Source organism: Trachypithecus francoisi, unplaced genomic scaffold, assembly GCF_009764315.1.
Source record: "Trachypithecus francoisi isolate TF-2019V2 unplaced genomic scaffold, Tfra_2.0 Contig01665, whole genome shotgun sequence".
NCBI classification, from domain to species: Eukaryota; Metazoa; Chordata; class Mammalia; order Primates; family Cercopithecidae; genus Trachypithecus; species Trachypithecus francoisi.
In genome coordinates, this window is record NW_022681447.1 from 636,432 (window position 1) to 649,300 (window position 12,869).

General features: G+C 59.6%; 1 protein-coding gene across 1 annotated transcript in view; it reads right to left on the reverse strand.

Annotated features, from left to right (window-relative positions):
- Positions 1-12,869, reverse strand: part of RAI1 (retinoic acid induced 1) — a 130,078-nt gene that overhangs the window by 17,464 nt on the left and 99,745 nt on the right. The window contains 1 exon segment of the mRNA XM_033196529.1: positions 2-848. Coding sequence (XP_033052420.1) covers positions 2-832 — 831 coding nt within the window. The 5' untranslated portion in view covers positions 833-848.

The window sequence follows — 12,869 nt, forward strand, 5'->3', positions numbered from 1 at the left end:
TGTCATAGCTGAGGCGGCCCGACTGATAGGCGTGAAGATTCTGGACCCGCTGCCCTGGGGCCAGGCCAGAGCTGGCGGTCAGTGACCTGTCATGGGGCTGGGCAGTCGGCGCCGTGCAACTCTTATAGGAGTGGGCACCCTGCCCACCGCCCTGGACAGAGGAGGAGTAAGTGGAGGAGGTAGGGAAGGACTGGGAATGCTGAGGAAAGTGGGTACTCTGGGGGAAGGGCAGAGGGGAGGCAATGTCGTTCTGCAGCTTCTGCCTTTGGAGCTTGGGGTATGCCAGGGGCTGCTGGGGTGGCGGTGGCTGCTGGACGTGCAGGGAGTGAGTCCGAAAGGGCACCTGGGCGCCCTGCTCTGCATACTGCCTGCTGGAGGGCACTGCTGTCTTTTTCATCAAGTTCTCATCATACTTGGTCACCCCCGCTGGTATGGGCTGCGGCTGTGGGGGTGGTGGCTGTGGGGCACCCCAAGCCTGCAGGCTCTCCTCACCAGCATAGCGGCCCGGGTAGGGGCTGCTGTCCTGGACGCCATAGCCAGGGAAAGCCGGCCTCCCCTGCAGGGCCTGCTGCGTGGGCAGGGCCTTGCTGCCTCGGTGGTATTTGTCAGCGGCCACTGCAGCCGCTGTGCCAGAGGGCGTGCCAGCGCCACCCTCATAGCTCGGGTAAGGCTGCGGGTTATAATATTCCTTGGCGAGTAGCCGCTGCCGGTCGCAGCTTAGCCCGGCCTGACTCGGCTGCCTGTAATTCTCCAGGCGTGATGTTTCCTGCGAGGTCTGCTGGTAGTTCTGTTGTTTGCCATGGAAACCACACCTTTCTCGAAAAGACTGCATGACTCGGGCTGGTTATCTGTGAAAAGAAAAAGGGAGGGAGGGAGGGAGGGAGGACAGGCAAGGAGGAGGCAGAGGATGAGCGATTCAGATGGGCCACTTCCTTTTGCCTCAGAAAGCACCCTCCCACCCACCTCCCCACCCTGCCTGCTCCCCCACGCAGCTCTTAATATTCCCCCCTTCGCCTGAGCCTCCCTACCAGCTGTGCGCATATTGACAACTTCTGTGTCAGGGAGGTGTGCTCTGTAATTCCCGCTCCCACACTGCCTGCAGCTGAGCCTTGCCAAGGACAGCCACCGACACGGGAGGCAAAACCGGCTGCCCAGCGCCAGGTCACTGGGGAGCTACCCGCACCCCCACCGCCAGCTCCTCCCCAGTGTCCCCCACCCACCACTCCCAGCCCTTCCTGACAGCTCAAAAGCATTTAGCAGAGCAATTCCCGCTCCCTCGTCCCCTGGGGCCTGCTGGATCCTGTAATCTAGTCCCTTTGTGGCCATGTTCAAGCATGACCCAGCCATGCTGGGGACTGAGGAGGGTCTGCTCCTGTCCCAGGGAGGCCGCTTGAGCACACACACACGTGTGCACACAGGCATATGTATGCTCATACACACACGCACACGCATGCACACACACACACCTCCTCTATCACTGCCACGCCATCTGGAATCTGTCTGTTCCTTCTAGCAGACGTCGATTAGGGGCTGCCAAGCCACTGTAGACATAAAACGTCCCCTCCTCTGACTCCCAGGAACGCAAGACGGCAGCACCTGCCTCCTGTTTTTGATATCATAGGTGCATAAACAGATTACGTGGCCCAGAGTGAGGGAGTGCATACTAATGGGGCTAGAGATGCAGTCCACGGCCACGGCCACGGAAGAGCACAGCCCAGCCCCACCCGCATGGGGTGACGCAGCCCTGTCCCTCCTGGCCAGCCCCTCCTCACCTCCGCAGGTCGGGGCTGGGGCAGGCAACACCCAAGAGCCCGTCTGGTTATGATTTGAGGGGCTGGGGCTCAGGTGGGGGTCTAACCTGCCCCCGCCCGCAGAGCAGAATCCTGGGTCAGGAAAGGACCTGGGGTGGGAGCCTCTCAGAGCAGAGCATCTGCCCGCCCGGCATCCAGGGTAAACGTTCTCCCAGCTGACTTGCTGGCCGGGCCACCCCAGAAGATCCCTCAAAGAGGGATGGAAGAAAGAGGAATGCCCAAGTTTTGGAGGAAGTACATGGAGGGGCTGGCCATCGGCCGAGTCCCAGAGGGTTTGGGATTTACCCAGAACCACGCTGGCCCGCTGGCCCGGAGGCAGGAAGAAGGGGCTCAGCTCGGCCTGTGTGGCCCAGAAGGGGATAGGGGACTTTCCAGTGCTGGTTCCCAAATGCTCCAAAAGGAAGGGGTGGCTTGCCTCAGGCTACAAAGATTCCAGGTTGTTGAAGGGGTCAGGAAGGGACAAAGAGAGGGGGAGAGGGGCACACAGAGTCAGGTGGGGGGAAACAGGGAAGAGGCCGAAAGGCAGAAAGGTGGGGAGCGGGGGAGAACCGGGGGGGGGGGATCCTCCATTCACCCTTCTTCCTTGGCCCAGACCCCACCAGAAGTGCCTTCCTCATTCAGTGTCTGCGGACGGATGCAGGGAAGGGGACAGAGGGCCTCCATCTGCCTGAGAGCAGGGCAAGCCCAGGGCAGCCAGATGGCCCCCAGAAGCCCATCAGCCCAGTCCTGGTACCACTTCTGCTTTCTGGAGTCGGCTTGCCCTGGCCCACGAATGCAGGAGACCCAGCCTAGGGTGGGCGCCGCCCACTTTCCCATGAGGCGAGCCCCTGCCCACCAGTTCATCAAAGTCGCTTTCCCTCTGTTCCAGCTCCTCTCCCTGGATTTGTCACAGGCATCCCAACAAGCTGCGTGCCCGCCCTTCTGACCCACTTCAATCCTAACCCTGGTGGCTCAGATAAAACATTACAGGAGGTTCCTGCCAAGACGCGCCAACCCAGAGGAGCTGGGGACGGCACTTGGTTCTGGTCTGGCAGCTCCCTGCCAGGTGGGCAGCCTCACGCTCCTGCCCTGGCCAGACCGCCACAGGGCAGCCCAGGCAAGCGTGTGCCCAGGCCGAGGGCACGGCGCCCACTCCCTGCCCTCCCCAGGCACATGTTTATGAGCCCAGAATGTGCAAAACCCAGGACCACTCTGAAGGCTGTGCCTCGTATATCTGCACAAATTACATTTTGGCTTTTATTAGTCCCAGATCACTCTCATTTCCTGCTGAGTGTCCTGTGGATATCATTAACATTTCTACGGCTTTATTTTTTATTTTTTTTTCACATTCTCCAAAATGCATTACCAGAAACATTATTTAAAGAGGGACAGAGACAGTGAGGGGGTGCTATTACCAGTATCCCCTCCCTGCCTGTCCGTCTGCATCCCTCCCTCCCTGTTTAATCGGTCCAGCTGCTGCGTCTTTTAATTTAGCCAAGCTGTATTACAGGCAGGTTTCCCAATACACACGAGCAGCTGGATGCGGTGAAAGCATCTATCGCTAAGAAAAGACAGTTCAATTAAAACACAAGAAGCCCAGTGCTGATGGAGAACGCAGGCAAAAATGCTCGCCCCAACATCACTCTGGAATCCAAGGCAAAGGGAGGGATGGGAACAAAGGCACAGGCCGCCTCTCAGTGCCAGCCGGGTCCCACCGCCAGCTCTGCTGGGAGAAAATGGGGCACTGCCTCTTTAAGGGCTGCCTCAGGCCTGCTATGGGCTCTGTTGTTATTAATTATTATGATTATGATTACTTTTCAAGAGCATTAGGGCAGGACACAGAAGGGAAGAGAGGCAGGCAGCAGGGCTGGGCTGGGCTGGGTTGGGCTGGGCTGGGTGGGCCTTAGGAGAGGAGGGGGCAGAAAGAGTCCCCCTGGCAGAGCGATGGTGACCTTTGAACCTGGAGGCAGGGAAGAAGTGGCCTAGGGGGCAGACTGTGGGTTTGGCCTGTGACTTGGGCTGGAGGGAGAAGGGGTGGTAGGTGGGGACTGGGGAGGGCACCCCCCACCCACTGGGCTCACTCCTTATGGTCCAGCTCAACCACACTGCCCGGAGGGTCCCCACTCACTCCAATCCATCCCTTTCTCCCCAACCTGCCTCTCCTCCCAGACACTTGGTCCAGGCCTTATCTCCAAAGTTCTTGCTGAAACTAGAAGGCAGGAGGGGCAGAGTCTAGTGCATCCTCTAAGCACCAGATACACGAACACTTCACCCTTAGAATCAGTTGCTGGAGCTTAAGTCTTCTCAGCGCTGGACAGAGGAGGCAGGCCAGGCGCAGCGGGGAGCATGACTGGAGTCACACAGCACCCAGGGCACCAGGATTCCCCTTGACACAGCAATGGGTGTCCTCACTCCAAGCCATGAAAATAGTGGGGGCAAAATGAAACCCCAGCTACCCTCTCGTGCAAGGCCAGCAGCTCTCAAAGGCCTTTGGCAGCATGGCACACCTAGGGCATAGCCCTTCTTTTAGGCAAAGACCTTAGCCCTTTCCCTCCAGAAATCTACAGGACTGCTGGGGCGGGAGCAAGGCGGCTGCAGAACACCCACTCTATGCGGCTTTCTCAAACAACAATTTGATTAATCCCTTCTCGCACTTTACAGAAAAAAGTGAGGTTCAGGCCAAGTGCCCTGCTTAGGACCCCAGAGCAGAGCCCATCCGCAGTGAAGCACCTATGCAGGACGCCCTCAGCAGCAGCGGCAGTGACTGGACCACGGGTGGACACCCCTGTCCTGAACCCCTGCGGGGGGCTCCCACTTTGGAGGGACAGTCTCTTGGAGCAGGATGCAAGCCAAAGCTGCTGTGGGGCAAGGGGCTGAGCTGCAGCCTGTGACGGCCTGAGCCCCAGGCCAGGGTCCTCACTTTTATTTTTATTCTGTCCTCATCGTTAAGCAGCCAGACCCACCTCAGGTGGGTCCACTAATGGGCAGCGATGGTCACCAGCCGCCCGCTGTCACCAAGGCAACTACTGTCCCCTGGGCAGCCTCAGGGAGAGGTCACTAGGCCTAAAGCCTCCTCAGACCCCAGGCTTGAGGGCCCAGTCAGGGAAATGGGCACAGTGTGGGCCAGAGCTGCTATGGCTCCTCAGGGAGCCCAGCTGGGAGGTGGTGGCTGGAATTTTTTCCTAAGAGAGAGGGAGAGAGGGAGGCTGAGGGGGAGACAGGAAGAGAGGGAGAAGGAAACGGATTGGGGGCTTCCTGATCCCCAGCAGCAGCTCTGAGGCCACTGGTTCCATCCCACCTACTTACCCAAGGTGGTTTTATGACCTGGTTTCATAATTTGTAGCTGCAAGAAAAAAATTTAAAAACCCAACCCAGTCAAGGTCTGGGAAATTGAGGATGAAGGAGCAGTGTACCAGGGCTACCGGAAGCTGAGGACGGGGCAGACTGGGAACCTGAGGATGAAGGAGGAGTATACCAAGGCTCTGGAAACTGAGGACAGGGCAGAGGGGGAGTCCAGGCAGGGATGGAGAAGGTGGAACCCCTCGGGCCTTCCCATCTGTTGTGGGTGATGAAAAATCAATACAGGAGACTTGGTGAAAATGAGAAATCATTCACTGGATTCAAAGCTGTCCTATGGGCTCAATTCCATATGCTACGGGCCTGGCTTAAAGGAGGAAGGGGGTGAGTTTCCAAGGAGCCCACGAGACAAGAGGGTTGGGTGCCCACAAGCCTCTGGGTCAGGTTAGGGTCCGCGGGTTGAGAGGCCTGCTTGGGGCAGATGGAGGACCCTCCTAGGACATCAGGAACCCCAGAGGACCAGGGAGCCCCTCCAGACCACTCCCTGTGGGCAACATTTGGATATGCATCCCTCCTCATTCATGGACTCCTATGCTCAAGGAAGAATCCCATGGAATGACCAACATGCCCTCTCTATAGGGTCTGGGGGTCCCAAATATCAGGAGGCCAGTGATGGGGTGAGAAGCAGAAGGGCAGCCCTAGCCAGGGTCAGTTGAGGTTGGGGGAGCCCCGTGTGGCTGGGGGCTCTGGGCCCTTCAGAGTGCACCGGAGCGGAGCGGGGAGCAGAGGTGTCTGGACTCTTCAGGTATTTAAGGAGCCTCCCCTCACAGCCCCCAACACCGTCTCCTCCAGGGACCCAGCTGTGGGGACAGCTGAGACCTGCTAAGCCAGCTGAATGGGATCCCTGCAGGGCCTAACCACGCCCACCCACTGGCCTGGCCCCACCTGCTGTTCATAGGCACAGCCAGGCCCCTCTGCCTAGGTGCCCAGGTCCCCTAACTCTAAAGCTGTGCTCTGCTCTCCATCCCACCCCACCGACCCTTGGTGCTGATTCCTGGGATACAGCCATCGAGCGGCCGGGAGACCTGGGCCGCAGGGCCCACAGTCCAGCGGTGAGGGGGCAGATGGCCAGCCATCCCACCTCCACTGTGAGGTGTTGGGGAACAACAAGAGGAGATTCCGCAGCAGCTGCAGGCATTCCAAGTCCCCCAGGGGAGGCTGCTGGGAAGAGCTCACCTATTTTATCAGTTCTGTACTGATCAGTCTCTTGTGGACAATAATTTTTTTTTTTTTAGATCACTTTATTCACCACTGAACAGAAAGCATCACCACCTCTCCGTGTCTCTGTCAAAATGAAGAAAAGGGAAAAAGCGGGGAGGGGGTGCTGATTGCTGGGTCGCAGACAGTTAACTGGGCCAGGGTCTGGTGGCCCAAGAAGTTGTCTGGGTCCTGCTGGCGGGGGGACACAGCCCCTGTCCTTCCCCGACAAGGCCAGGCTGATGCCATCAGACACAATCAGTCCAGGGCCTAGCAAGACCAAGGGGCTGGCCCAGACCCTGGCACAGGGGCCAGATGGGCCCCACAGAGGTGTTCCCAGCCAGCTCTGTTCTCCCCACCCCAAGCCCCAGGAGTTCCTGCCCTTGTAGGAGGCTGCAAGATAAGGATGAGATAGGCTAGGTGTGGCTGCTGGGTTTTTTTGTTTGTTTGTTTGTTTTTTTGAGACAAAGTTTCACTCTTGTTGCCTAGGTTAGAGTGCAATGGTGCAATCTCGGCTCACCACAACCTCCACCTCCCGGGTTCAAGCGATTCTCCTGCCTCAGCCTCCCGAGTAGCTGGGATTACGGTTCAAGCGATTCTCCTGCCTCAGCCTCCCGAGTAGCTGGGATTACGGGCATGTGCCACCATGCCCGGCTAATTTTGTATTTTTAGTACAGACAGGGTTTCTCCATGTTGGTCAGGCTGGTCTTGAGCTCCCAACCTCAGGTGATCCGCCTGCCTCGGCCTCCCAAAGTGCTGGGATTACAGGCGTGAGCCACCGCGCCTGGCCTGGCTGCTGACTTAAGGGAGGCGGGAGGCACGGGACTCTCAGGCCCCAGCTTTGTCCTCCCTACTCCACATGCCTGGACAGTCCATGACTGACTTCCCTGGGGAAGTGGAAACACAGAGGTGCCAAGCCTATGGGTTTGTCTGACTGCTGGCTGACTGTGTGACCTTGGGCAAGCCTTTTACCTCTGGAAATACCACTCTCTACCCTGGCTCCAAGTCTTGGCTCCTCTGTTACCTTCTCAAGAAGCCTTCCCTGACTACTGTTTGAAACAGCACCTCTTGCACCCCCCCACGACTTTCTTTGTTGTAATCAAACTTGACTTGCTTTATTATTGGTCTCCTCTTTAGAACAAAAGTTCCATGAGAGCAAGGATTTCTGCCTGTTTTGTTCACAGCTATTCCCCATTGTCCAGAACAATAAATATTTATTGAATGCACAAAATGTCACAGTAACCCTGCGAAAATATCCAGGAGGAGCAGTGGAGTGGCAGCACAGAGCACATGTGGGTGGGCCAGGCAGCGGGAGATCAGGGGTGGCCACTGCTTTGCTTCATTCATTTGACAAAGAACATCTTCCCGAGGCCTGGCAGGGAAGTGGGCAGGTGGGTATGGAGGCAAACTGACGATCCTGCTCCCAAATAAAGGAGGGGGGGGACCGCAGCCCCTCTCAGCACCAGCAGACTGTGGCCACTTGAGAGTGGGAGGCCAGGGTGCCAAAGCTTCTGAGCTTTTCCCTTGAAAAAGACAGAAATCAGGATTTTATAAAAAGGGATATCTCTCATTTAAGAAAATGTTATCAACCAAGTATAACATTTTTTCTTTCATACTTGAGAATTCAAGAGAACCTGTCTGTGGCCTAAATTTGATCACAAGCTCCTGGGGTCAAATGCTGACAGAACTGATGCAAAGGGGATCTGCATGGGCTGGATGGCACCCAGAACAGGAGGAACAGTGCTCCCTGGCCCAGGAGAAGCTCTGGGACCAGCACAGATGAGCAGAGCAATGCAGGAGAGCAGTGCCCTGGGCTCAGGGGGGAGACAGGGCAGACCCCTACAGGAGGGGCACTCAGCGGCCTTGGAAAGGAGGTGCAGAGAGAAGGGGGACTGGAAAGGCTGGAGGTTCCCAGAGCTTGTGAGAACCTCTGTGGCATTCCACACCAGACACCGGGCAAGGCCCCACCCCTACTCTCCTGGGTCCCCCGCCAGGCTCCTTGGTGGCTCTCAACGCAGCGGTAATTATATAATTGATGGTACAATGAGCTGTTTCACATGTGCCTCCCTCACTAGAATGTAGCCTGAGGAGGGCAGGGATTTCCTCTGTTTGACCCTAAGCTCCAAGCTTAGAAAATGGCCCCAGAGTCAATGTTCGTTCAGTATTGCTTGGATAAATAAACAGACGAGATGGATCGGAGCGCTGGGCTCTGTGTTGGGTGCATTTAACCCTCAACCCAGACCAAAGGGATGATACCCAGAGAGAGGTTTGAGGATGAGGGGCCTGGAGGCCAGGATGCATGCAATAGCCAATCAGGAAGGAGAGACAAAAGTGTGTGCTGTCTCCTCCAGAACCCCTGGTGCCTACACTGGTTCACTTGTGGAGCACATTTCTGCTCAGCTTACAGTCTGGATGTGGGCCGAGCTGGGTGCCGGGCACACACAGGAAACAGCACATGGCCCTTGCTCTCCAGAGGCAGACATACACACACACAGACAACTGCCATGGTGGTGTTGAGATGTAGTGACACCCACAAGGCTGTGAGGTGGGGAGAGGTGATCAGGGAAGGCTGGAAGAAGGAGGGCTTAACTATGTGAGGAAGGATGAAGGCACCCCATGTAAGCAGCAGCCTGGGTGGGGCTGGGGGGCTGCAAAGAGCAAATGGGGGCCCCTGCAGTTACCTCCCACCTCTGCCAAATTCTCTGAGCCTTCCCCAAGCTCAAGTGGCCTGGCTGCTGCAGCTAGTGTTCGGTGTCCTCTGTCATCATGGCGCCAATCCCTGGCAATCCTGCAAAGTCACCCCATCTATGAGCTGCCTGCATCCTGGCTTCCCGCTGAGCCACCCTCCTGTGTGCCTTGAGGACCATGGGTCTGCCACGCAAACCGGATAGGGGTCTCCGACTTGCTTCTACGTGGTGCTGCCTACACGCCCCTCTTCTGGCCTGCAAGACCAGCTGTTAAGGGCAATGGGCCACTAGAAGACACTTTTTGCAGAGCACATTCTAGGTCAAATCTCCCCCTCATTTTGCCGAGGGATTAATGGAAGAAGTCCAGAGTGGGCCAGTGACTTGTGCAGGACGCCCAGCAGGGCTGAGATCCCTCCACAGCTCTGTGCCTCAGAGTGCCTGTCTGTCAAACAGAAAGGGGAACAAGGTCTCCCTCCTGGATACGACAGCTTCCCAGAGAAGTCGTGGAATGCCGCTGCCTTCCGCCTTCCCCAGCCTAGGCGGAACCGCCCCTCGCCGCAGCCATCCTGACAGCCGGAGAGGCGAAGCAGGCCAGCCCCTCCCAGTCCCGGTTCCACCTGGGGGAGCGGGGAATTGGCACCCCCTCCCTCCTCCCAGTACCCAGGGGAGGAAGCCGCCTGTCAGGCCGCCACGGCGTGTCAAATCCTCTTGCTGCCTAATTGTGAGACGGCGGCGTTTAAAGAAACGCTTTTCTGGCCGCCTGCCACACCGCAAACTGCTTGGTATAATTTTATTATTAAGGAGAGAGAAAAAGAGGGAGGGGGATTGGAAGAGAGAGGGAGAGAAAAAAGGGGAGAGAGAGGAGGAAATTGCTTCGTCCAAGTCAGCTGGTGGAGTATTCTGCTCAACGTGAAAGCGGGGCCGGCTTTCCAGTTGGCAAGCTGACTTCGTTAATTGCGCATTCAGCCTCTACTTAGGGTAATTGAAACGAAGCGGGGCTGGCTCTGACAATTAGGGTCTGCGACTAGGCCATTAACCCTTTTCGCCCCCGCCTACGCCTCAGCACCTCTTCGAGGTGGAGGAGGGGTCACCGGGCGCCACCGCCAAGACCCCATCCGGGGCGGTGGCGAGAAGCCCCACGCGAGGCGTGGACTGCGGCAGCGGGTGCCGGGCGCGCGCCCCAGCGCCAGCAGGGTTAACGCGACGCCGGGTGTCCTGCAGCACGGCTGGGGCAGAGGGGAACGGGGAGCAGCGCAGGGTGTGTGGGGGTTGTTGCGGCCTCTCCGCCCCTCTGCAACAGATGTCTCAGCCGTGTTAAGACAAAGGCAGAGGGCCTGCTGCTGCCGGAGAAAATCCGCAGGACTCCCTCAGGGGCAGGTAAAATTTCACCTTCTATTTGTGTTCCCCCGCCCGCCCCCGCCTTGTTTCCCGGCCTCTGCGCCAATCCGGAAAGCGCCACCAAAGACGCCGCGCCGCCGCCTACGCAGCCCAGCCCGCTGACCCCAGCAAGGTCACCGCGACCTCGGGCTCCGCCGGCAGCGTGCCCGCCAGTTCTCCGCCGGCGAAGGGCGCCCCCCTGCGCCCAGTCCTCTCCTGGGGCGGGCCCTGTCCTCTCTCCCCCCGTCCCCGGTCGCTGCAGGCGCCAGGAGAGAGGAAGGGGGCGCTGCACTCGCCATGAGGCGGAGGCTGCCCTGGACGCTCCCCGCCTCCCTCTCGCCTGCGCGGGGACCCCGGGGGGCAGTGGCCCCCCCAGCCCCCATCATTCATCTCCCTGATTCTCTCCGTAGCCGCCCTCGGAAGTCAGCCGAGTGAAGCAGCTGTTCCTTGCACACTCCACTTGACCAAAGATGATGATAAATGAGGCCGGGGCTGCGGCGGGGACGCGGCCGCGGCGAGGGGCGCGCAGGGCGGGGCGTACGGTCCCCGCAGCCCCCTCCCCGTGCCTCTGTAAGGGCGAGGACGCGAAGGACAGAGGCCAAGAGCAAAATCTAAGGCTCGCGCTGCCCTCTTGGCGCCCTGAGCGACCTCCACGGCCTGCGGTGTGGAGAAACCTGGCGGAGAGCTGCGCCCGGCTCGCAGGGCCCCAGGCCGAGACCTCTTCCTCCAGGCCGCGGCGCAGCCCCGCCCCCGCCCTTCCCCCTCCCTCCCACCCCTTCCCCTAACGCTTCGGTCCCCACAGCGTCCTCGACGCCCCCCGCCCCCCCCCCGTGGCTCAAACCTATTAACGCTCGTAAATAATGAATAATAGAGCGCTTCCCTCTAGCCGCGCAAGGCTGCGGGCGGGGGGCCACTGCCAGATGCGCCCGGTCCTGGGGAGGGGCACCCACCGACCGGCTGCAGAGGGGGCCCGGGCGCGCGGCCCCACACACGTGCAACCGCGGCGCGCAGGCGGGCACCCCGCCCGGCGGAGGAGGGGGAATCCCGCTCTGCCCTCCCCAACGCCACCTCCCCTGGAGTCCTCTGGCACCGAACGAGGCGAGAGAGCGCGCGCGAGCTTCCCAGCCGGAGAGGGTTATTTTTAACCTGCCCCCCTTTCTATATCTGCCTCTCGGGTTTGCGCGCCCGCCCGCCCGCTCCACCAGCCGAGGACGCGGGCTCCTCACCTCGCTCGGCGGCTCCGGACTCTGAGCGCCTCCCCCAGCCCGCGGCCCCCGCCCCTGCGCGGGCATCGCGCGGCTAAGTCTCAGCCTGGAAAGGACCGATTAGGAGCCGCGTGCCTTTCTGCGAAATATTGGAACCGGGTGGGATGGGGGCGGGGAGCCCGACGCTGTCGTCCCTTCGCCTCCCTCTCCCTCCCACCCCGCGCGCAGAGTGGTTGCGAGAGGCGGCTCCTGCTCTCCCCCCGCAAAAAGGAGGCGGCCGGCCCGGGGCCCCGAACCCCCCCCCCCACCTTGGTTTTCGGCCTTCCCTCCTCAACGCCCACCCTTCTTCGGTCATTTGCGAAGCTGGGGCTTCTAACACGCGGACCCTCCGGCAGCGGTGGCGCCAAGTGGGGCGCTGCGCTCCCCCCATTTCCAGTTTCCTCCCTAAGCCACTCCAAACAAACACACCATTTAAACAGCAGCGGGCTGGCCGTACCAACAACTTTGAGGCTGACCCACCCGTGCCTGCGACCGCGCCAGGGGGCTGGGAAAGTGCCAGGGGCGCACAGTGGGGACTCCCCGAAGGCAGTTTAGTGCTGCCGTCCCCTCTTTTCAGGATCAGCCTCCCTTAGACTCACCCAGATCCCTCCCAGCCCCTTCCCCTGTGGCCCAGCACCCCAGGCCAGCAGCTCAGACTACCCTCCGCCCCCAGTCAGGGAATGAGGCCGCAGGAAGTTCAAGTCGGCTCCCATTACTCTACTCTCCAAAAGGCCACCCATCCAAACCCCAGCCTGTCCTTCCCCCCAGAGGTGGGGAGCAGCAGCAGAACTGGCTGAGCTCAGAGGCCCCCCGGGGGCTTTGACTGGATCCCTCCCTCACTTGACATTTTCCAGACTGCTCAGTGCCCAATCCTGGAGACCCATAGCCATAGGAACCCGTGAGCACCTCCCTCCTGAAGGAAGTGGGGGTAAGACTCCCTGCTGCAGCACAGAGGAGGGAAAGGCTGGAGGAAGTGGTGGGCTGAGAAGAAAGGAGCAGGGCATTCCAGCCACCAGGAGCTGCCTAGCTTGGTGGCCCGGAAGAACACCGCCTATTTGGGAAGCTGAGATGGAGTTCTCTCTGGTTTAGCTGGGCTGGAGGAGACAGGCCTCAAGGGCTGGGCCCCTACCCCAAGAGGGCAGCCTCTGGTGGGGGGGGTGGAGATTCCTGCAGAGAGGTAAGAAGCCTGGCAGGTTCCTAGCTCCTGGTAGGGGAGG